General features: G+C 40.5%; 1 protein-coding gene across 4 annotated transcripts in view; it reads left to right on the top strand.

Annotated features, from left to right (window-relative positions):
* Nucleotides 1–22,280, top strand: part of dock5 (dedicator of cytokinesis 5) — a 39,503-nt gene extending 17,223 nt beyond the window's left edge. The window contains exons 15-51 of one of the 4 annotated variants that reach the window (XM_080895075.1): nucleotides 1,150–1,248; nucleotides 1,478–1,550; nucleotides 1,674–1,777; nucleotides 2,035–2,215; nucleotides 2,561–2,658; nucleotides 2,740–2,829; nucleotides 4,103–4,203; nucleotides 4,335–4,469; nucleotides 4,563–4,674; nucleotides 5,076–5,146; nucleotides 5,375–5,481; nucleotides 5,620–5,756; nucleotides 7,765–7,860; nucleotides 8,048–8,146; nucleotides 8,451–8,621; nucleotides 8,733–8,833; nucleotides 10,013–10,071; nucleotides 10,323–10,477; nucleotides 10,630–10,715; nucleotides 11,104–11,260; nucleotides 11,412–11,452; nucleotides 11,534–11,624; nucleotides 11,780–11,902; nucleotides 12,232–12,321; nucleotides 12,846–12,950; nucleotides 13,232–13,373; nucleotides 14,408–14,489; nucleotides 14,601–14,685; nucleotides 14,858–14,944; nucleotides 15,068–15,244; nucleotides 17,611–17,694; nucleotides 17,776–17,913; nucleotides 18,157–18,329; nucleotides 18,508–18,631; nucleotides 18,828–18,987; nucleotides 19,197–19,315; nucleotides 19,448–22,280. In XM_080895075.1, coding sequence (XP_080751201.1) covers nucleotides 1,150–1,248; nucleotides 1,478–1,550; nucleotides 1,674–1,777; nucleotides 2,035–2,215; nucleotides 2,561–2,658; nucleotides 2,740–2,829; nucleotides 4,103–4,203; nucleotides 4,335–4,469; nucleotides 4,563–4,674; nucleotides 5,076–5,146; nucleotides 5,375–5,481; nucleotides 5,620–5,756; nucleotides 7,765–7,860; nucleotides 8,048–8,146; nucleotides 8,451–8,621; nucleotides 8,733–8,833; nucleotides 10,013–10,071; nucleotides 10,323–10,477; nucleotides 10,630–10,715; nucleotides 11,104–11,260; nucleotides 11,412–11,452; nucleotides 11,534–11,624; nucleotides 11,780–11,902; nucleotides 12,232–12,321; nucleotides 12,846–12,950; nucleotides 13,232–13,373; nucleotides 14,408–14,489; nucleotides 14,601–14,685; nucleotides 14,858–14,944; nucleotides 15,068–15,244; nucleotides 17,611–17,694; nucleotides 17,776–17,913; nucleotides 18,157–18,329; nucleotides 18,508–18,631; nucleotides 18,828–18,987; nucleotides 19,197–19,315; nucleotides 19,448–19,549 — 4,155 coding nt within the window. In that variant the 3' untranslated portion in view covers nucleotides 19,550–22,280. Of the gene's footprint in view, nucleotides 1–1,149; nucleotides 1,249–1,477; nucleotides 1,551–1,673; nucleotides 1,778–2,034; nucleotides 2,216–2,560; nucleotides 2,659–2,739; nucleotides 2,830–4,102; nucleotides 4,204–4,334; nucleotides 4,470–4,562; nucleotides 4,675–5,075; nucleotides 5,147–5,374; nucleotides 5,482–5,619; nucleotides 5,757–7,764; nucleotides 7,861–8,047; nucleotides 8,147–8,450; nucleotides 8,622–8,732; nucleotides 8,834–10,012; nucleotides 10,072–10,322; nucleotides 10,478–10,629; nucleotides 10,716–11,103; nucleotides 11,261–11,411; nucleotides 11,453–11,533; nucleotides 11,625–11,779; nucleotides 11,903–12,231; nucleotides 12,322–12,845; nucleotides 12,951–13,231; nucleotides 13,374–14,407; nucleotides 14,490–14,600; nucleotides 14,686–14,857; nucleotides 14,945–15,067; nucleotides 15,245–17,610; nucleotides 17,695–17,775; nucleotides 17,945–18,107; nucleotides 18,330–18,486; nucleotides 18,632–18,827; nucleotides 18,988–19,196; nucleotides 19,316–19,447 lie in introns of those variants that run through there. The other 3 variants (XM_080895074.1, XM_080895076.1, XM_080895077.1) reach the window with 3 other exon arrangements.
* Nucleotides 22,281–24,606: the final 2,326 nt, after the last annotated feature.

Raw genomic sequence — 24,606 nt, 5'->3', positions numbered from 1 at the left:
CTGTTAGAGATTATTGATGAGATTCACCAATAAATATGCCCTATTGTGGATTTTGTAAAACATAATTTGGAGTTGAAGCTTGTTTTGTTGCTTCCAGCTATTTGCAGAATTCTTCCCATTGGTTTAATAAATACCTGCAGCTTTTTAAGATCCATATGAGTGTCTCCAGAATGAGACTTGTCTTTCCAATCCAATGATATCCATGATAACTTCATAACTAGCAGCAAAGTGTGGGACTGTTGGAATGAGAATCAACACCTTCAAAGTCTGAGGCCACTCAAAATAGGGTGGAGTGCTCACTCCTAGACCAGGATGAATTACTACCCCAAATGGAGGATTTGAGTCACTTGCTGTCTTGTTCAAAAGTGATGGGAGAGTGTAGCATGAGATTGACAAACAGATTGGCGCCACGTCCTCAGTGAAGCAGACATTGTAATAATCTGTTGTTAAAGCAAAGCAGACGACTTATTGGCCAATCTAAGTTGCTACCCTCACCTCTGGTCATGAGCTCTGGGTAGTGACTGAAAAAATTAGGTTGCAGATAAATGAGTTTGCTTCAAAGGGTAGCAGGGTTCTCCCTGAAGTGATAGGGTTAGAGTTCAGTCATTTGAGAGGGACTTGGAGTAGAACTGCTGCTCCTTGACATTGAAAGGAGCCAGTTGAGGTGGATTAGGCATCTGATTAGGATGCCTCTTGGAAACCAACTAGTTTCGGGCAAGTCCTAATAGGAGGAGGCCCCAGGGCAGAGCTAGGACTCAACAGAGAAATTATATCTCTCAGCTGGATTGGAAACAACTCTGTGTCCCTTGAGATGAGCTGGAAGAGGTGGCTTGGGTGAGGGAAGTTGGGGCTTCAACTATGACCCAAACTCAGATAAGCGGCAGTGGATGATGTGAAGGAGGGATCTACCAAATTATTCAAGCTAAATTGTTTCTTAAAATCCTTTGGTGGGAGACCATCCGTATTGCTGCATCATTATCTAACTGATAACTGACATTTTGTAACTCTGTATTGATTACATGTAGCAATTTATGTGCTTTGCTGTACTTTAACCAAAAAAGAAAAAAGTTAGAGACAATTGAAAACAGCAGAAAGAACATTGAAGATGTTCCTGTCATGTAAACTAATCTCTTCCTTTAATGTCTTTAGAAAGCCATATTCCCTGGAGCCGGTTATGATGGCATAACGGAGTACAAGTCTGTCATTTACTACCAGGTGAAGCAGCCTTGTTGGAATGAAACAGCGAAGGTAAGCTCACAGCAAGCACCCACATGAGCAGCTCTGTGCCGTCATGTTATCTAATGAGATTTCTTTTCAAAATGGATTTGCTGTGGCTCAATTTATACAATAATCTGTTGGGACTGCATTGGTTGAATGCGCTATATGTAAATCTCCCAACTGCATTTGTTCCATATGCATAATCCTGTATTAGCACATTTCCTAATTCCAGTACCTTTTTTTTCCTTGTCCTTGCAAGGTGACGATTCCCATTGAAGACGTGTGCCGCTGCCACTTGAGGGTGATGTTTAGACACAGATCCTCCCAGGACTGTGAGTGACTGTGCCTTATTTGTATGACAAACACCCACGTGTAATGCTGCCACCATGTTAAACACAGCTAGTGTGAGTGTTCTTGGATGAGTTCCCATCTTTATGCTCCTATGTGCCCTTCAGCTAGGGACAAGTCAGAGAAGCCCTTTGGCATGGCCTTCGTCCGGCTTATGAGAGGAGACGGAACCACGCTGAGAGATGGCAGACACGATCTTATCGTCTATAAGGTATTGTTGCGGAATGATGTATAGGACAGGATGCTTTTCACATATTTATGCTGTGTTAAAGGTAATTCATTGAGCTTTAAGATAAGCAAGAGAATGTTTATTGCTTTTATCTAATTATGCAAAAAGCCTGTCTTGAATAGCTGACAATGGGTAGATGGATTATTCATGAATCTCTCCAGAGTCAATAAATATGAAATTAGATTTCCATTGATCAGTGAAACCTCATGATTCATTCCCTAGTTTCTGACTTTTCCTAGGTTGACGTGAAAAAAGCAGAGGATGCTAAGGTTTATCTCACCTTGCCAGCAACCTGGGCGGAAGTGGAGGAGAAGGAGAAGCAAACGGGAAAGCCGTTCCACCATTCAGGAGTCATTCCTGTGACTAAGGACAGCTTCCAGCTTGCCACACTCACCTGCTCCACTAAACTCACTCAGAATGGTACCATCTGGCTCATCTCTTATTTTTTCTGCCACCCTTCCAGCCTGTCATAATGAAAAGATGTCTTGTCACAAGTGGTGTTTTAAGAAATGAAACAGCTTTGTTGATGGATAGCTAAGCATACTGTCATTTGACCTCCCTGCTGATGGCTTTGAAATTAATTAAAGTGATCCGTGTTGCCAATATTTTGCTGATGTGTTGATGCTGTCTGATGCATTTCTGATTCAATTAATGCTGAAATTTCTGCCTTTTAATGTGGATTACATTAAGTGATGTGGCAACAGAGGAGACGTTGCTCCTGCTGCTTTTTGTGTGTTCATTTGTTTTCTCCCCTTTCTCCTTTAGTGGATCTACTCGGCCTTTTGAACTGGAGGTCTAACACTGAGGATCTTGACCAGATTTTGCAAAGACTCATGGAGGTGGAAGGAAGCGAGATAGTTAAAGTATGCACAAAAATTATCTAGAGTGTTTTAGAACACTGTATTTAATGGCATTGTTGTAACAGGTTTTTGTTTAATCCACAGTTCCTCCAGGACACTCTCGATGCCCTGTTCAACATCATGATGGAAACCTCAGAAAAGGACACCTTTGACACTCCGGTGTTTAATGCCTTGGTTAGTCACAGGAGCTACAATTGCATATAGCCTAATATTAGGATTCTCATCAGTTTAAAAGCCCAAACACAATTAAAACACTCCATAATTGGGATCAACCCATTGCTTAATTGCAGGGGTGTGGAACAAACCTTTTCATAATCCCATCAGTATAAACAACAAATCAAATGTAAATGATTTAACCTGATTAGTGTCTTGCTGAGCTCTTCCTGTCAATGTCCTCTGGCTACCCAATGACAGGCACTGTTGTTGTTGCAGTGAACAAACTGTACAGTATATATGCCCATTTTCAGTCAGCTGATCAAAACACATCAAAGACAGCTGACAAAAAAAAAAAGTTTACATGCAACAGCAGCCAGTGTCAGTATGTGTTAAATCCTACTGTTGAGTTTCAGTTTGGGTTCTCTCAGGCTGAATCAGTTCACAGGGATGAAAATGAGTCATAATAATAAAACTGAACTGATTTCACAAGTTTAGAATTTTTTTTCCTTCCCAAATTTAAATTCATTCTGAAATATACAAAAATTGTGCGAAAGTTGCTGCGATCACCAGCCTTGATGATAAATGCAGTTCCTGTGCCTGCTTCTTAAAAGCCACCCAGTGTTTTTGGCTTTTGAACACGTTTAATGCTCCAGCGTAGTCCATCAGAACTGCTTGTGAGATGATTGATCCCTACCCCCGCAAACACACACACACTTTCTTTTTTTTATGCCAAGGTTGGCAAGATCCCACTGTTTATTATTACTATGACTCCTGAAAGCAGCAATCTGACTTTCACACCCAGGCTGTGCGATGGTGACAGAGTAATCGGGGTTAAAACTTTCTCGTCTCTCTGTTTTCTTCCGTTTGTAACATAACTGAATCTGGCACTTCTCGTGCAAACAGCTAAGTGGAACGCTGTGAATGCCTTCTAGGACGCGCTGTATGAAAATGTGTGTTGTCATCTCTATATTTAAATCATATCATGCCTCCCTCTTGTCTGTGATGGCAGACTTTATGAAATATGGCCATTCATAGCAGCTTTGAGCGCATTTGCCTCTTGATGTTTTTCCGATTGTTTGAACTAATACTTTTTTACCAAAACCTGGCACTTCGTGTGAAGTAGTGACTGTGTGATGCTCTGTTTGCATTAGCGCCTACTTGATACAGCCTTTCTATAACGTTAGAGGAGTGAACAACTTTTCATTTACATAAAATGATAACCTTTATGAACTGTTTTAATCTGCACAGACTTTAGTTTTATTTCCTCCTTGTTCCTTTTGCTTTTATCCAGGTATTTATAATTACTCTTATTGGCGACATCAAATTCCAGCACTTTAACCCCGTCTTGGAAACCTACATCAACAAGCACTTCAGCGCCACCTTGGCTTACGTGTGAGTCCCCGTTCTATATTTATACTTTTAATAGCTTGTGCTGTTTATTCTTAATTCTTTCAGCTCTTCTTCTCCTCCCACACCATAATTACCCCCTTAGACCTTAATGTCTAACTGATTCACTTTCTCAGGAAGCTAACCGGGGTGCTTAACTACTATGTGGGCCATGCTGAAGAGCCTGGCCTGACTGAGAGACTCTATGCTGCACTCAAAGCTCTCAAGTACCTGTTCAGGTTTATTGTACAGTCCCGAGTCCTCTATCTCAGGTGTGAGAAGCACTGCAACACAAGAATCCACTCAGCATTTCCATCATTCGGAGGGTGACTTCTTGTGTTTTAATGGTGGTGTTTTTACTGCAGGTTCTATGGGAACAGCGAGGACGGAGACGCTTTCTTCAACTCCATCCGCACCCTCTTCCTCTCTTTCAACTCTCTCATGGACAGACCGCTGGATGAGGGAGTAAAGATAAAGGTACATTGAAGGTGTTTGTGTGTTTAGGAACTAAATATATCATGTGGAAGCATTTTATAATTGTATTTATTTATTTATTTTTAACCAAAAAGCCATTTGTCTAGCTTTACAATGGAACTAAAATGCAGCTGGTCAGACTTTATGAAGATATTATTTTGGTTTTTGGTCTCTGTTTTTCTGCTGCTGCTGTTCAATAACTGCAGCAATCCAGCTGTGAAAAATGTGTTACACTGTTGTACACAAGTTATGGAGGAAGCTGTACAAATTAACTGCAAAATAATGTGAGCTCTTTGCTGGCGGGCTCGATGAGGTGAGGAACAAGCTCAGTTAAAAAGCTTGTTTGACTAGAGAATAAAAATAGTCTTCAGCCTGATGAGACCTGATTCTTTTCTTTTTTTCAGGGGGCTATATTGAAATACCTCCCCAGCATCATTAATGACATCCAGACTGTGTTTGATCCTGTGGAGCTCAGGTAACTCTCCAGAGAGTTTGCACAGCGGGAAATGATAATTGCCTGTCTACGTGCAAATTGTCATATTTACTTCTGAGCAAAGGAGGCGTTTTTCCTCAATTCTTGCCGCAGTAAAATCAACCCGTCGTGTGTGCGGCTCATTAGTCCTCTGTGACTATAATTACTGGATGTGAAATGTGAATAGCATTAAAATTGTCACAGCTGCTCTTTTGCCTCTTTTTCTTTCAGCGTTCTCCTCGCGAAGTTCATCGAGAGCATTCCCGACTCTCAGCTCGTGCGTCAGAAGCTTGGTTGCATGTGTAAAATGGTGGAGAGTGACCTTTTCAGGCAGCCAGGTAGGAGTCCTTGAGGCTCAAAAAAAAAAGCCTGTGATGACATTTCGTACGAGATGAAAGAGGAAAAACAACTTTTACACTTGCGTACAAGTTTATTAGGTTAGATCCATTAACGGGAAATGTGCCGTGTTCCCTCAGAGTGTCGAGATGTGCTTCTGCCGCTTGTTACCGATCAGCTGAGTGGGCAGCTGGACGACCACTCGACTAAACCAGACTACGAGGCCTGCGTCCAGCTGCTCAGCACAGTGCTGGACAACCTGGACCGCAAAGACGTGGTGAGGCAATTACTGGTTCACGTCCAAATTACCGTAGGAATTATCTCGTCAGAAATGAGGTGGTCGATACGAGCTGCCAAAATTCAATTTATCCACAGAGAGCGTAAAGAGCTTAGGTATCCATGGGGATCACAAAGAAAAACTGCTACTCTTTACCATCACAAGGAGCCAGTTGGATTGAATTGAGCCTATTTTTAGATTTTATCTTAGTACTTTTAACTGGAGAAAAAAGCCTTAGGCAGACCCATAGCATGCTGGAGGGATTATAGATCTCATCTAACCTGGAGGAGTCTGCGATCCTCTGGAGAAGCTGGAGGATGTAGTTAAGGATAGGAATGTCTTGGCTGCTCTGCTTACCCTGCTGCCACTGTTGTGCTTATCCAAGATAAGCTGTTCAAAATGGATGGATGGATGGTTAAGTGGAACATCTAGTTATCCCAGTTTGACTTTTACTTGCCTAGGTTTTGAAATATTGCTCTCTAGTGACTTTTCCTCTTCCCCCCCCCCCCCCCCCCCCCCCCACCCTATTATACCGGAGATGAATGGAATTACCTTCTTTGATGCTCCAGTGAGAAGAAAAATGGCAGTCACATCACTTCCCACATAGGTTGTCTGGATAATCCACAAACCTACATTTACTAGTGTGAAGCCTACCTTCTAACGTTGATAAATATGAAAAATACACATTAAATTATTTCATCCTTTTATTTTATACCTAAAGAAAAACAGCAGACCACAACAGACCAGCGACCTGCCCATATTCACGAGTTCCAAAAATAGAGCTATGTCAAAGGATGATTCAGCACAAGCATGACAGAGTAATAAAGTAGAAAGCAATAAATTCAACAAATCCCACTGCAGTATCTTTTTACTGTTTAGATGAGAGAGCAGGCTTCGTGTGTAGCTTGGTGATATGCAAACTGCTGCTGAGTTTACACTCAGCTTTGTGGTCAAAAATGTAGCCAAGCTGACAACGTGGTGTCAGTAAATTTAGAGCTGAATCCATTAAAACGCTAAAAACCTTAGAGCTGGCAGTCTCTTATAGGTTGTACACATTTGTTTGTATTTTTGAATTGTTTCTAAGTTTTCTTTCCATTGCCAGAAAGCATAAATTAATCCTGATTAATTTAGTTTGCAACTGAATGTGGTCAATTTCATGCAATCTGGTAAAAATCACAAATCTGGAGCCTTCTGCATGTACACAAAATGTACAATAACTATTCATATTCATAATCCAGCCAGAACCACGTGGATTTGTAACAGGATTTCAGACATTCCCCCACAAACAGGGACATAATTGCTGCAGGACAGCAATTCAACTGCAAAATGACGTAGCCTCTCTTATATAAAGGATTATAACCAGAATACAACCCGATGGCAACCAGTTGAGTTGAGTTCCAACTCTGAACTCATTGGAACAGAATGACTGTGATTAGCTGGAACGTGCGGCAGCAGTCTGCTATTATTTACAAGCCTTCGCCAGTTTGTCTGAGAGTGATTGCAGTCAGCACGAATCAGGCCGTGATGGTTTAGAGACGGATTCCACCAGGAAACCAGAGGTCACACAGAGGTTGAGGTTGTTGCACTCTCAACCACCTGAGGAGCAGTTAGTTGCCACAACTACTTGTTAGTCAGAAATGGGGGGGGGGGATGGACGACCACAATTTTTCTCTTGAATTTTTACTCTAATATGACTAAAATCCAGACATGACAGTTTCTGATACAGAAATGCTTGACAACTGGAATTAGTGAATCAATCCACTAATTGATTGAGTTATTATATTTTATGTGTGTATGTGCGCGTGTGTGTCTATTTTAAAATTAAATACTGTGGGCACCGCAAAGGGAATTTCATTCATCTCCACGGGGACAAATACTGTCAAAGCTGAGTATTTCAAAAATAATGAAAGCGCCCCTGTTAACAGTTTAACAAAAAGGGATTCTGTCAGTCTGTGACAGCACGTCTACGTCGCTGGTAACGGTGCCTGAAGCTGTTCTGTCTGCGCAGGGTCCAACCAGGGGGCACGTTCAGCTGATAATGGAGAGGCTTCTTCGCAGGGTTAATCGCACTGTCATCAGCATGGACCGATCATCTCCTCTCATTGTAAGACACACTCATATTACAGCTGAAATGTGTCCTTGACAACCACATTGTCAGCATTGGTTTTAATATTAATGGCACTGACATGAACAATGGCTATATATATAGCTGAATATGTAAAATATGTGCTGAAAGTGTCTTTTTTTTTTTTTTACTTTAAAGATATTTGACTGTCTCTCTCTTGTGGCAGGGTCACTATCTCGCCTGCATGACGGCGATCCTCAAACAAATGGACGACATGCATTACTCCCACTACATCAGCACCTTCAAGACGAGACAGGATATCATTGTAAGTGTCTTGGTTCCTCCCCTCTTGGCTACAGCTTGTCCTGAAGCATTTCATCAATAATGGGCTTTAAACCACCCAGGCCACTTACTGCTCCTTAAGAGAATATTGATTCTAGACATTTCATGCAGTGGATTAAGCACGCATGATGAGGATGTCCGTGGGCCTTAATTAAGCCGTGGGACCATTATGCCTGACTGACGTGTAGTTGCAGTGCTGTGAATTTTTGGCAGGTTTTATTATATTTCTTTAAAGGGCTGGAGAGTAAACCCATGCAGTAATGATTTTATTGTACTTTTGACCCAAGGACTTCCTCATGGAGACATTCATCATGTTTAAAGACCTCATGGGAAATGTCTTCCCCGCTGACTGGATGGTCATGAACCTGGTGCAGATGGGAGTCTTCCTCAGGGCCATTAACCTGTACTCAGACGTCCTTAACAAGTTTTTCCTGGACAAGGCGCATTTTGAACTCCAGGTTAGTCTCGTCCTCCTCCTGCTTCAGTAGAGGTTACATTCTTTATTAAACACAAACTTGAAATCTCTTAATTATGGTATTAATATTTGAAAACCCTGCTTCCCCTCGCAGCTGTGGAATAACTACTTTCATTTGACCGTGGCGTTTCTCACTCACAAGACGCTGCAGCTGGAGTCCTTCTCTCAAGAAAAACGAAACAAGATACTGAACAAGTGAGACCATTTACTATTCATCAGACAGGTTATTAAAGATAACAAACAGATTGTGCGTTGTGTAGAATGTAAACAAAAATAGAGTGCGTTTTATAATTGGCTAAATATGGAAGAAAAGCATATTAAATGCTGAAGAATAAATGTGTTTTCATTTTTATTTTTAATACACAATACAAGAAAAAAAAGACTGGCATCACTTTTGTTTTGAAAAGTCCTTATTTTTGAAAGCACATTTGTTTTCTTCTAATGTAACCTGAAATTGATTGGAAATCTTGTAAATGGCAAATAATGATTAATGGAATAATTCATCATAAATCATTTATGAATTTTTTAATGGAGTATCTACAAAGGCATACATTGGGCCTCGTTAGCAACCATTACTTCTGTTCTCCTGTGGCACATTGTGCTACCGAACTCAAGTTCATCACATTAAAAGACTGATTAATCATTTGAAAACCCCATTCCTATTACGTCCGCTGTTGCATTGATTAAAGAAGTGGTAAATTTGGTTAGTGGAGCGGGTGGAGAATCAGGCTCTGCGGGTCAAATTATAGTGTTAAAATGGACCAAAAAAATTGAAATCTAATGTTCTTCTCAAGTTCTAAGAAATAAAGGGTATCCTGGTAATTCAACAGTATGTACCACTCCATTTAAACAAACTGGTTTTAGTGGGAAGCCAGAGTACCTACAGGAGTTTGACAGATACCTCACAGGTCCTTATCTGCCAGCTTCTCAAACTAAAAGAACAAGAGAGTTTTTGATTCAATTTTATTGATATAGCGCAAATAATAGCAACAGTGGCCTAAAGGTGCTTTACATTGTACAGACCATACAGTAATACAGACCCAGCAATCAGATGGCCCTTTATGATCTACCGAATCCAAACTGGAAGCTGAAGAGGTGGCTGAAAGCTGAAGGCTCTGCCTCCCATTTTACTTTTAAATACTCTAGCAAGCAAGTGAGCTGCTCTATATGGGTGATATGGTACTACGAGGTAGGATGTGGTCTGATAATTATTTGTTCTATTTTTTGTTTTCCTTTCTGCAGTTAAATATAAGATTTAAATCATATGCAAATGACTGCATTTTGTCATCATTTCCCATTTGCACACCTCTTATGCCACTTTTGTTGTGGTTGTAGAGCATATTTTAACAACGCTTTGATTGAATTTTGCTGCAGATACGGAGACATGAGGAAGACTATTGGATTTAAGATCAGAGATATGTGGTATAATCTCGGTGAGTGTGCTGGACCATCTGGTAATGCTTCTGTTATCACAGAGTTTGTGGAACTGTGTATTCATTCCCTGCAAGTAATGCAAGGGGAATAACAAGACAATATTTTTTATTGTCCGGCTTCATATTTTGTTGTTGTTTTGTTTGCCACATTATTAGATTTGTCCTCTCTTTGTTGAGAATGAAGATGTGGTTTATTGCCTCCTCAAATAACACTATGATGTTTCTGTGTGATAATGTTCGTTGTCCCTCAGGCCCCCACAAAATGAAGTTCATCCCAGCTATGGTCGGACCCATTCTGGAGGTCACATTAGTGCCTGAGCCCGAACTGAGGAAAGCCACCATCCCAATCTTCTTTGATATGATGCAGTGCGAGCACAACTTCAGCCCTGGACACACGTTTGAAACGGTGAAAATCTGCCTCAGAAGTTTGCCACTTTGGTGGTTTTTGTTTGAATTCTGCAAAAGCTGCTCCTGGCTAAATATGACATTTGTGATGCTTGTGTGATGGTGGCCTTGGTTACTTTATTTATTTTTTAAATTTTCTTTTCATCTTTGCAGTTTGAAAATGAATTGATAACAAAATTGGATCAAGAGGTAGAGGGAGGCCGAGGGGATGAGCAGTACAAAGTCCTGCTGGAGAAAACGTAAGCCAGAGGAGCAGATCAAACAGCAAAGATTTCTTTTACCCGAATCTGTTTAAGGAGTACACCGCACTGATGAAAAGCACTGATTCTTTCTCAAAAAGGGATTCGCATAGGATTGCTTCAAAAAATAATACAAAGGCCTTTCTGATTGTATTTTGATTCGGCTCTCAAGGAGCCAGAAGAGCGAGGTAGTCTGTTAGAATTGTAAGCAGTGTCTAATAAAGCGATGTCTCTCAGGGACAGAATGTACCATTCTGGAATAATAAAGCAAATTTTATTGTGTTTGTCAGAAAGAAAGTCGGGCTTTAGCAAAGTGATGAACTAGAAATTTACCTTTACAATTGAAGAGTGGTCTATAAATGACTTTTGTTTTGTTGGGTATGTGTAGATTATTGGAGCACTGCAGACGCCACAGATACCTGTCCCAGTCAGGAGAAGAGCTGGCTCTGCTGCTGAGCAGCCTGCTGGAGAATCTACTGGCGTACCGCACCATCACACACGATGAGAGCCCCGAGCACCGCATGAGCTGCACCGTCAATGTGCTGGTATGCCCTCTGCCTATATTAACCAAAGGTGTAATGCTATTTGCAATATAAAGCAATCACCTATGCAAATAGCTTGAAAGAAAATGTTTAAAGAAAAAGCATCAAATTTTCCCTCTTTTTTTTTTTTTTTTTTTTTTTTTCCTTCCTGCAGAATTTCTACAAAGAGAAGAAGAGGGAGGACATTTACATTAGGTGTGTCAGATTGAGACGTAAAGCCTATTGGTTTGCAGGCTAATGGGCGAGCTGTGTCTAACCGCTGTGCTCTTGTAACAGGTACTTGTACAAGCTGCGAGATTTGCACCTGGACTGTGAGAACTACACAGAGGCAGCCTATACTCTGCTGCTGCATGCCGAATTACTGGAGGTCTCTGACACATCAAAGCCTTTTTTTTTTTTTTTTTGGTTTTTTTTTTTTGACAGAGAGATCTTTTTTTTAAAGTCTGAGCTGTTTAATCTTTTTCAAGTGTGCTTCTAAATGGTGAACTGAATGCTTATTTATGGTTATTTGCTTTAACGCAGTGGTCCGACAAACCTTGCGCAGCTCATCTGATACCTCGGGGAGACGGGGAGCATGTGTGGACCCAGCAGGAGCTGAAAGAGAGGCTCTTCCAGGATATTATATGTTACTTGGACAAGGGCAAGGTGATTATTAGCTGCTCTACATGTGAGCTGTTGTCTTAGCATGAGGCTTAAACCACTCCAGAGAATGTCTGTTCTGTAAGTCAACATTGGCAAACTTCTCAGGAAGTTGCAAAAGCAACAAAAACACAGACCCAGCCACAAGACTCTTGAGTTGTGACAGCGTTTAGGCTTCTCAGTAGTTAGCGCATGAAGCATTAACTGTTATCCCCCGAAGCTGTGAGGTAGGGGTTTTTACCGAGAACAGCAGGGGGAACCAGATGGCGAAGTATACCTTGTGTTATGTTTACAGTAGTCCCTCTTATGACCGAGTGGTGCATGTGTCTTCTCAGATGTGGGAAAAGGCCATTGAGCTGGGCAAACAGCTGGCCAAGATGCACGAGAGCCACATGTTTGACTTCATGGAGCTGAGCCAGCTACTGGTAAGAAGAGATGCTTTAGAATTGAGTACTGCAAATAAAGCACTGTGATTACTGAAACCTCAGAGAAAGTCACCTTCATAAACAGATAGGGAAAACAACTGATATAAAGTGCAGACTCTCATTGTTTATGGCCTCATTAATACTAATTTAAATGAGCGTGATGACAAGAATTATGTGCCAGCTCGTTCGAGGCTGCAGCCGGTTCTCTGGGAAGGAGAGAAGAGAGTGTGTGCGGTAACCTTTTGCTGAGCTCATTTTCACTCCGACAGCGTCTGCTGATAGTGTGGAGTTTAATTTGATTATGTGCAGTCTAGTTATAAAGTCTCTCAGCGTTAGTCATTTTGTATATTTGTGCTTCAGAAGTCTTTTCTTGAAATTAGGTAAAAGATAATGAAAGTTTTGTTGCAGTGATTTCTTTTTTTGAATACTGTTATAAATGGTTTTATTTTTGTAACTGCTGTTAGTTTAATTTCAAAATACTGTCTTTGAACTGTATTTACAATCTTGTTTGGCTTGTGTTACAGAAAAAGCAAGCTGAGTTCTATGAGAAAATAATGCATGCGATGCGGCCGCAGCCCGAGTATTTTGCTGTTGGATATTATGGCCTTGGATTCCCGTCCTTCCTCAGGGTAAGAAAATGAACACCTATCTCAATAAATAGAGACTTAGGAAAAACCCTTATGTACCCGTTGCTTATGCAGTGAGCTGGCTTTTTGAAAAATGTCTCGGGGCAATGTGCAATAATGCCGATAAAGGTTATTAGCTTTCTGATGACACGAGCGAATGTCAGCACAAATACAGCATCACACATGCACACCTCTCGTATATCATGGAAAATGAGGTTGATCATAATTCTTGCTGCTTATTGACTTTCATTTGATGTGTTACACAATTACACTTTCTGCTGCAGAATAAAATGTTCATCTACAGAGGCAAAGAGTATGAGTGGCTCGAGGACTTCAGCTTAAAGCTGCTCTCTCGGTTTCCAAATGCCGTGCGGATGACCAGCACAGCACCCCCCGAAGAAAACATTAGCAACTCCCCAGGACAGTGTATCCTTTAATGATAAGAAAATGCTTTTAAATCATATGTCAGCATTTTTGGACATGGAGTATTGTGACCCACCCCTTATTTCTTCATATTTTGCTTCCAAGAAGCCAGACTTGCTTGTGATTTTCTTTTTCTCTTTTCTTTTCCTTTCTTTTATGTGGTCTTCAGCCATAGTTCTGCAGGCCTTATAGATGTCTTTCAAAGTTTTTTCTTTGGAAATTGGCTGCTTTTTCACCCATTACAGTCCAGTTCTTGTATCTGACCCTTTTCAGAGGAATGCTAGTTAAGCTACTTAACCTATGAATTATTTAGGCATAAAAAAAATGCCACCTAACTCATGAACCATTATTGCGGGGCTTGATTTCAGCCCTTGGTTGTGAGGATCTAGTTAACATTGATGAAATTATGAATGCAGAAAAGTTTCATCAGAACAGGAACGGCATCATTTTTTAGCATGGAAATGATCTAAAATAAACTATCAATTAAGTAAGTGCAAAAATCTTCATAGATTGGCCTCCTCAGAGTCCCAGCCTCAATATCCCAATATTAGTGAAGCAGTGTGGGATCGTTTTGACAGAGAACAAAAGGCAGTAAAATCCAAAGAAAAGGAGAACTATTTTACGAAAGCTTGTCTAAGAGAGTGAATGTGCAAACAATTTTTTGCCTCACTGTATCTATTCTGTATTTCTGTAACAAAAAACCCCAACCCCCCAAAAGATCAAAGCAGGTCTAGCTGAAGATTCACAGACCAATGCAGATGTAAGAACCATTGTGTATGTCTGATACCTTCATTAAAGCTTTAGCTTTAGCTTTGGTCCATGGCTAGTTAGCACATATTAGCATGCTAAGAGAGTATGTTAGCACCAGCACTGTGAGAGTTCTTTTCTTACCTCAGGAGTACAATTTTAAAAAATAAGAAGGCACTTGCTTTTATTTGCCAATTAAGGAAACTCTTAAAACCATACTGAGTTTGACTTGTGTTTGTTGTCTCTGCTTTTTCATATTGTCCCTCGTCTTATCCTTAGCTGAACTTCAGACATCCAGTGCTTTACTGTCAAGCCTGTTCTCACTTTGCCGAAGCAGTTTAAAGACAAGGGGGTTCCAGAGCAGATATTAAAGTGCGTAACAGAACACTTAAAGGCTGATTTATTTTCCCGTGGCTATCCTGGGATTTATGGTTCCCTGGGCAAAGCGCTAACTCAATGGTGTCCTTCCCTGTTCTTTTCCAGCTATTACAGAACCAATGAAGTGGACCAATTCCAGTATTCCAGGCCCTTCAGGAAAGGTGAAAAGGACCCAGACAATGAATTTGCGGTTAGGACTTTTTAAATTTACTTTAAAGCAATGACTCATATGTAAGCATACACTCATAAATTAAAAGAAGGCAGAAAAAAACCCTGTGTAGGCACATGCCGCACCTCAAAGATTGATGAAGACATGAAAACGTCAGCCTTTATATTTTATTGTTATTTATTCTGCCCTATAGACCATGTGGATCGAGAGAACAACATACATTACAGCCTATCACTTCCCAGGGATTCTCAAATGGTTTGAAGTCAAATCTGTCTCAATGGTAAGAACACTGGACTAAGCCTTGATGCTCACACTCTGTGTTTTCTTACGTCGCATCGTTTGGTTCACTAAAATCTGTCCTAAAATACACTTTATTTTTAATGTGTGTCTTTTTAATGTGCAGGAGGAAATCAGTCCTTTGAAAAACGCCGTAGAAACCATGGAGAAAACCAACGAAAAGCTGAGTAACCTTGTGCAACAGCAAGCATGTGATCGCTCACTGTCCGTCAACCCACTGTCCATGATGCTCAATGGCATAGTTGACCCCGCAGTCATGGGTGGCTTCTCCAACTATGAAAAGGTCATTTAAAAAAAAAAACTAATATGACATTTTCTCTTCAGATTGCTTTTTTTTTTTTTTTAACAGACAAATAATTTAAAAGGGATTTTTTTTGTAATTGGGTCATCTTATTAGGCTGGAAGCTTTGTGGAAGTTCTCAAAGCAAACAAAAATGGTTTCTGGACAACAAGCAGATAAAAAAAAAATCTCACGCTTCACAGTGAAATGCTGATTCCCGACAAAGACGTCCTCAACACACATTCACTCATTTTTGTTTCAATTATACCAGTGTGTATAGGGATAGTAACTTTTGGCATGGATTTCAAAGAACAGCTCGTGCACAGAGATGGGCAGTAACGCATTACTTGTAACGCATTACTGTAATCTGATTACTTTTTTCAAGTAACGAGTAAAGTAAGGGATTACTATTGCAAAAACGGTAATTAGATTACCGTTACTTTCCCGTAGGAACGCTGCGTTACTGCGTTACTAAAACTGTGATTTTTTGCGAGAATGTCTCACGACAGTGACGTAAGCGAGTGCGCCGTTAGTGACAACAGCTGTGTGCAGATCAACAATGGATCACATATCGATTGTGGGAGAGAGTATGAGCGTGCAGCGTTTAAAGCGTGGAAGTACTGACCTTACTTTGAGTTTGATTCCATAAAAAGTGACAAAAACATTAGCGTCCATCGTGCGTGGGAAGAAAACTTCTTTTTACAGCGAAAAAAACCCCTAAACTTCCAAGCAAGCATCGAGTGCGCAACGACGTAATGGGAAGCTCACAGAGAAACTCGCGGATTCTTCAACTGACCTCCGCCTACCGCACTCCCGCTTTACAGGTGAAAATAGAGCAAAAGGACCGCTAGTCTTTGACTTTATTTATTTTCTGCTGTGTTTTACTTGCATCTATTTGAAAGAGTGAGTGTAAACACACAAAAATTATTTTATGTGCTGGAATGTGCAGAAAATAGGTTTAAATATTAAACAAATTTCTTCCAGTCAGAGAATGTTGCATGTAATTAAATTTTTGTTTGATGCATAAAGTTAAAAGATTAAAACTGATAAAACAAGTTAAAAAAGAGAGACTTTTCCATTTGATTACATTTTGTATGATGGATTATGTAGAAAAAGTAGAATTGGGCTGAAAGATCTATCGCTTTATCACCTCTTCAGGTTGTAAATTGTGATTTTAAAAAGTAACTAAGTAACTGAGTAATTAATTACTTTTGAAAATAAGTAATCAGTAAAGTAACGGGATTACTTTTTTGGGGAAGTAATCAGTAATTAGTTACTGATTACTTTTTTCAAGTAACTTGACCAACACTGCTCGTGCAGTACTGTGAATGCAGTTATACGGTCATTAACTAAAGTAACGGACAGATTCAAACTCTAATCTGATGATTGAATTAAAGGAACAGCAGTGCTCATGGAGCACACAGAGATCACAGAGAACATACTGTCCTCTGAGAAAACATGGATTTTGATGCATTTCACCTTGTTACAATACTTCTCATTGTTAGGCTCATCTCTGCATGAAAGGGTAATTATTTCTGTGTGTTTTTGAGCATTCCTGATATCACATCATCAAATGAGAAGTCAGTAGATGGAAATAAGCTTTGTCATTGTGGCTTTAGTCGCATAAGAACTCTTGAAGATTTTCACCATGGGAACAAAAAAAGAACAAAGAACAACAAAGTCATCCGTGACCCAGATGACAGCGAACAGAACTTCATACCAAAAATGATCTTTTGAATTCACCTGCGTTTTTTGTATTTCTGGTGTAGGTGGTGGTGTAGAAATACTGCATATGGACATGTGGACATGCCAAGTGTTTGGCAGGCTGTATGAATTGATCATTTACTGCGACAACAGCAATGTAAATTGTACAAATGGGAAAAAAGGCTCCTTTTTTTCTTTTTCAAATTGAATATGTACAGTGCACACTAGAAGCCACCCTTTACATCTATTAAACTATAGTAGAACAGTGTCTCACTGCTTCTCCTTGCAGACTGCATTGTTTGCTGAATTGGTTTCATGTCGCTTGCACAGCTCTTAACTTTTTTTTTGAGCCAGAATATAAAGCATTCAATCGACCAACTACTGCCAAAGCCCTCTAATAAAACATAATTAATTCAACTCCAAACAATAATGGTGAATTATAATTTCTAAATCCTTTTTCTTTCTCCCCCACTCAAAACTTCTGGCTGGCCTGTTGCTTGTTATGAGCTACTTGATTGTATTCATAAGTATACCACTGTGGCCTCTTTGCCACTCTTTGGAGCTCTATTCAATGTAGCCAGTAGCTGTATTTTAAGTGACAAGGCTTTAACAACACAAAAAGACCCCAAGTTGTACAATTTTCATTCTGGTTCCATTCTCTGCAGGCTTTCTTCACAAACGCCTACATCCAAGCACACCCAGAGGACCGTCAACGCATTGAGGAACTTAAACGCCTCATCGCCCTGCAGGTAAATCCTTCGCTTGTCATTGCCACGGTATCCATGACAGCAGCCTTCTAAAACACTTAGGTACTCCTCTCCCCCCTCCAGATCCCCCTCCTGGCAGACGGAATTCGCGTCCACGAGGAGAGGACAACGGAGCAGCTGAAACCCTTGCACAACCGCCTGGTCACTTGCTTCCAAGACCTTCGGGAGAAAGTGGAGAAGCAATATGGCGTCATAACTTTGGTGTGTTGCCAGCTCAAAAACTCAATTTAATGTAAGAGGGTGCCAACTTAAGCTATTGGCCCACTTGCCTTCCTATCAAATGGTTCTCATTCAAAGCAGAGTGTACATTATATTAGTGCAGGACCATAAATCTTCCTTTAACCAATCTATTGCGACCTGTGTTTTGCCTGTCATTGTGCTCCTCCCCTGCCAAGATCTCCTCTCCTCCCCCCAGTGACGCTTAATCCCATTTGTGTGTCCCAGCCCTGCTCTCTCACTGAGCAGAAGAAGAGTCGCGTGGGCTCGGTGGTGATGCCCTACATCCTGCCCTCCACCCTGCGTCGCATGTCCACTATCTCAACCATCTCCAACGCCTCCTCGGGCCTCTCCAGCGGCTCTGCTTCCTCAGACGGGCCCTCCTGCCTTTCCTCCCAAGAGTTAGTCCCAGCATCCTTGTGCTGCTTATTTTATCTACCTTTCCATCCTGTCTAGACATTGCTTACTTTAAAAAAAAGACTTTTGTTTTCCTTGTTTGGGAAAAAAAAAATGCACCGTCTATGCATCTGATTCTATATCTGCTTCATTCACAAACAGTTCCTTGTTGTCCCGTCCCAGAGATCGCAGGGCGTCTGTTCTGTCCCGCTCAGATGAAGACAATAGGATTGCTAGAAAGAACAGAAAGGAGTGGAGTGTGAGCAAATCCCAGAACCTCCTTGAGAGGCAGTCAGATGGAGATGAGGTAAGGCCTTATGCCCAAGAACTGTTTACACACTTCATATTTCTTCTGTTATTCTTATTCCCCTGTAACATGCACTAAACAAAGGTACTTAAAAAGGCCGTGTTGTTATTGTGTCAAGTGTTTTAACTGTGAATTGGGAGCAGTCCCGTTGTGCTTAAATGGTTTTGCATTGTTGTGTTTTCCACTTTCATTCTAGACTCCTCCAGAGAAGCAGCAGAGGCCCAAGAGTTTACAGCTGGGAGATCGCCGGCTTACCCTCTCCCTGTTTCAGGGGGTTTCATCTCAGCTCAGCTTGTCTAACCCGCTCAGCCCTCTACCTGCCTCTCCACACACACCGCAAACACCACGCAGCTCCAGTATGTTACCCCCCCACCTCCAAAAAAAGTCAAACACTGCATGTCATCGTTTTATTTTCTCTTAAAGTTATGCCTTACACACGCAGAAACAGGAGGGCTCCGTTGTGTAAGCACATTCTGGTCTGAAGCCCTAATCAGGTCACACACACACCTCGTATTCACTGATACATGTGGCCTGAAAAGCTTTTATTTCCTCTCTCCTGTCATAGGTTATTCATCACTTCTCACTGACAATGATGTCAGAACCATTGACACTCCAGGGACTCCTCCACCTATGCCACCAAAGAAACACCCGCATGAGATTGACAACTCCAGATTTTCTACAGAGGTATGTCTGCTCAGAGAAAATCTCACACACCCCCTTACAAATACATATTTAATGTCATGTAAACGCTAAAATATTCTGTTTTTATTTTTATTTGAAGTCCTAACACGAGCACTCTTCTCTTTTTCCCTGAAGTTTTCGCCTCCACTCCCGATGAAAATTGAGAGCAAGCCTCCTCCACCGCCTCCAAAGGCACGGAAGTCAATGTTCCCGTCCTATGAGCACCCCCCCCAGTAAGATTATTACCCCCCTAATTCTATGATTTGGCTGTGATTTATAAACATAGCTTCATTTGTGGCAGAGTGGAAACCCCACAGCAAGGTACAGATTGCAGGACCATCAGATTTTCAATGGGAAGCATATTTCTGATGCAAGTTGATTATAGTTCCAAGCAGTCCTTTTAATTTTGTTGTTAAGCTGCGAGGAAGTTTAGGTTTGGGATTTCTGTCAATAGACTGTCAATAAGGGTACTAACGTGCAAAAAATGGATATATGATTTTCAGGTACAGATTTTAATTCTCTTTTTAGAAAAGATACTTTTTTTTTCTTAACACAAAGCAAATGTGGTGAACAAGGAATGATCAATGTTGTAATGTTATATTTTATTTGTAGACTAATCAGCCACAACATTTAAACCACACACAGGAGAAACGAACACTGATCATCTCATTATAATCCAGCATCGTCCTGGGAAGTTTGGTCTTTCGTGTGGATGTTAATTTAACCACAAACACCTGCTAAAGCTGCTGCAGACCAAGCACAGCTACCCATGGGAAAAGCAGCTGGTAGCAATGGGCTCTTTTCCTACACCACAAAAAACTGCTCAAGACCTACTTGAAAGCATCCAAAACAGCCCAAAGCATTGACCTGGCCTCCAAACTTCCCAGATTTCAGTCCTATGATGCTTCCACAAAATGCACCAAACCCTCAGGGGACAAAGGATCTGCTCCCGATGTCCCAGTCCCAGACAGCACAAGACATTCTGTGTGGTCCCCTATCAGTGGCCTGTGTCCGAGTGTCATGAGGGGAACCTACTCAGAGCTGGTGGTTTTAATGTTGTGGCTGAACAGTGTGTGTGCTTATAGAGTGACACTGGATGACTCATTTCCCCTCTAGCTGTTTACCAGCATTCCATTTTTGAACAGTAAAAAGCTGCATTAGATTCATTTCGAACTTGATTGAGAGCAGGGAAAACAATGTACAGAATGTAGTTATTGTTTGTTGACGGTGTCTAAACCACAATGTTTCAGAGACACTGGATGGCATTATTGAATGTGCTGCAGATTATGCGTTTGTTTTGATGTTGATGATGAACTGAATACTGTAACCCGTGCATCCAAACTAAACTACATCATGTTGATGGTGAGGTTCAGTGAAAGGACGTTTTGGAAAATCTGCATATTTGCATTGGTTAGGAGACAAGATCATAGATGCCACTCTTGTACCTTTTTAGTGGGCATGTAGCATGGAGCACAGACTGTGTATAAAAGACGAATGACATCACTGATTGGTTTGTGATTTCTGTATTTTTGAAGGCTCCAATTTAGCTAAAATCATGACAGCTTGCATTTCTGGAACAGGAAGTGACCATATTTAGGCCACTGAGTGTAGTGCTAAGTTTTCAGCTAAGCTGCATCCATGGGTAAGATGAAACTATTCCAGGAAATTCCAGTAAAAAAAAACAAAAAAAACAGCAACAGCAGGTCCATGTTTGCATTGGTGCCCAGCAGATATAGACTAATGGCAACATTTGGTGATCTTATATTCTAATAGATCAGCTGACATAAACAGATTTGTTTGTTTCAGTTTTGGCCAACTCTTCTTGGATCAGATGGTTTCATTTTTGTAACAGTTCAAATGACCTTAACTTTGAACCATGACTGAAGCTAATTATACATACAATCCCAAAACAAGTATTGTACCTGGCTATAAACATTCACTTCATCTCTGGGTATTTTTACACAAGAGTCTATGGGGACTGACTCACTTTTGGAGCCAGCTTCAGGTGATCTGTGTTTTTTGCACTTCCAGGTTGTTGCTTGAATTTAAGCCAAAAGGTTAGCTTAGCTTAGCATTAGACATAGAAGACACAAAAATACACCTGCCATCTGCAAAGCTCACTTAATAAATCAAATCACGAAACTATAAGAAACCTTTAGTTTAAAGATGACATTGTGTGGCAATCAGAAATAAGATCAGAAAGTTACTGCTCTTGGCCAAGAGATACTCATTCTGCCACATGTAAAACACAACGTTTCCCTCTTTTGTGAACAAATTAGGATATTTTATTAATCCCAGAGGAAATCATGAGATCTGAATTGTTTCCAGTCGGCAGCTGTTTTCAGTCCTAATGCTAAGCTAACTGTAGGTTATGGAGTCATCATTTAGACAATGATGTAAGTGGTATAGTCTCTTTCTCTTGTCGAGAGAGTAAATTTTCCAAACTTTCTAACTGGTCCTTTAAAGAACCCTAAACGCTATGTGCTACAAGCATAAATACCTCTGGAGTTCACTTTAGTTTGATATTTCAGGTGTGGGTAGATTTTCTTTTTTATCAATTAATTTTCAAGTAAATTATTGCTATTCGTTGAATTGAGTATTTCCTTAGTTTTGCACACCCAGTGTGTACAGAGATTGTTTATTTTGAGTGCAGTGTAATTTTTAGTATGATTTCAATATACACTTTTTCCTGTGCGCTGTCAAAATGTTCTAAAAGAAACAGTATGTGCAAAATCTCTGCATGTAAAAGTGCTTTAAGAATGATAGAGTTGAATCTTTTGTTAATTTGCCAGTGTTTTATTAAATTTACATTGTTTTTACAAGGGATTAACTTCTTTTGTACAGTGGAAATTCCTTAACGTGCATCAAAGACATTTTATACAAACAATGCCTCAAGAGATATATGATGATCTTTTTTATGAACAAGCTGTTGTTGACTTAACAGAAATAAAGCAGTTTCTGAAATGCCTGCAGACTCCCTATTTTTTTCCCTTTTTTTGATGACTATGATTATTTGAAAAAAAAAAAAAAAAAGCCTTTTAGCTGCAATCTTGCCTCCATACAGAATACAGATTACCCTCTGTACCCTCGGTGGAAACGCAGCACTCACACAGACAGTTATCGGGATGCTGTTGATGGCGTGAAAAAAAATTACCCACTCAAGCTCAAAACATCAACAAACTAGACACAGAAGTGGTGACCTATGCATTTCAAACACAATTAGAGTTGGTGTAGGTAAACGATACTTTGCTTTAGCTCACTGGTGCATAGGCTGGAGAGGCTTTTCGTGTGAAAGCAGGGAGGACTTTACGCAATTCTTCTAGGAATTGTGGGATGGTGCTGGTGTTGCTAATCTGTATTGTTAATGGCCTCTTCCTTCCTGTTGGATAGTGAGGTGCGGGGGTATCTTTCTCCCTTCAAGTCTCATGGGCAGTGGACATTTAAAGGGATGTTCACTCATGCAAAGGAAGCAACGTAATAACTGCCAACTTTAGCTGGATACTCGGGAACATCTCCATGGAAACAACCTCATAGTGTAAGAGGTTTGCGGCTTAATGCTGTAACAATTCCAAGGGCAGAAATCACAACAGCATTGTTCCTTTCTGTTGCAGACGTCTTTCCAGTCTCCTCTCAGCTGACTTACAAGCCAGTGGCACATCGGAGTGTCTGAGTCATTCCACAGTCTGAGGTCACTCACACAATTTCCATTTCCTTGAGACAGCACTCAGTCGAAGTTTGAAACATTTTTTCCACAACACAGTTGCAAACTCTTACACTTCATTTATCAGACATAACAAAGTACTTAAGTACAATTCTGAGATACTTCTCTTAGATATTTCTGCTACTTTAATTCTTTTATTCCAGTCCACTGTATTTTAATTTAGATCTTACTGCGGAAGCTTGGGCGGCTGCTTTTCAGAATATTTACAAGTCATTATAAATTAATTTCCGGTATAAAATTCGATATAAAATTCAATAATTTATTTTATTTTTCAACCTTTAATTAATTTTATAAATTAATTTCCGGTATAAAATTCGATATAAAATTCAATAATTTATTTTATTTTTCAACCTGCAGGATTTTTTTGGTCACTTGGGGTCAGCAGAAACAAGCTGTGAATACAAAATAAGACATACTGTCCTCCTTAGTTCGTAGACAACATATAAGTTCCAGGTGGAATATTTATTTTTCATCCATCCATCTGATTTGGGGTTGCTGGAGCCTATCCACAGGGCAGGACACAGGGTACACCCTGGAACAGGTCATCGATCTGTTGCACACATTCACACTTGTGGCCAATTTAGGAATCACCAGTTAACTCAACCCCATGCATATGTTTGGACTGCAGACTGAGTACCTGCAGAGAGGGATCATGTAAACTCCATATGGAAAGGTCCCAGCCTGGATTCAAACCCAGCACCTTCTGTGCTAGCCACTGCACCACCATGCCACCCCTGTTTGTTATAATTTCACTCATTTAAAATGATAATTATCGCATTTATTGCCTTTTGTCTTTTAAGTCTTAATTTGCATCTTTTTTTTATCTTCCACTAAATGCAGTGTAGTTTTAAAAAACACAAGTATTTATTTATTTATTTATTTATTTATTTATTTATTTATTGCTTTAACTGTCAAAGGAAAAAGTCCAAAAGTGATCAATAAAACAGCTTTAGTCTACCGTATGTGCATATGGTAGTTAAGACTGGGTCCAGTTTGAGCAGCTACAACTGTAGCCATTTCTTTCAGTTAATCACTGAAGAAATGGCCATTTGTAGCCATATTAGCGCTTTTATTTTTTGGTTCCTTTTATTGTATTGAGCTGTTCTTGGCCTCATCTTTAACCTAACTTGCCCCTGTTATGTTGAATCCAGCTCCCTCCAACAGGGAGAGGGGAAGACGACAGGAATGGAAGCGGAGGCCTTGGTACGACTTAACTCCCCTGCATCAAAGGATAATACGCCCTTTCTTACTTTGTCCGTTTAACAGCTGGAGGGATCCCGAGTCTCTGTGTGTAGTGGGATTAGCTGCACTATTGTATCTCTGCTTTGAACCTCACTAGGTGGTGCCAGAGGGTGTGAACTAATGTAGCATTGCAAGGAGGTCTGCTGCATTTTTTTTTTTCATTTTTTCCTTTTTATAAAAAAGCCCCTCTATTTACTCAGAGTAGGTTTGCTGGGCATGAGTGCACTTTTCAGGAACACCAGCTTCATATCCACACTCTCAGCAACAGCTACATAAAGTCACACCTGGGAGCTGTCGAGTGCAGGTATACACGATTCTGTCGAGGGCCAGC

This window comes from Rhamphochromis sp. 'chilingali' (genome assembly GCF_963969265.1).
Source record: "Rhamphochromis sp. 'chilingali' genome assembly, chromosome: 10".
Classification (NCBI taxonomy): Eukaryota; Metazoa; Chordata; class Actinopteri; order Cichliformes; family Cichlidae; genus Rhamphochromis; species Rhamphochromis sp. 'chilingali'.
This window is presented reverse-complemented; position numbering and strand designations above follow the sequence as displayed.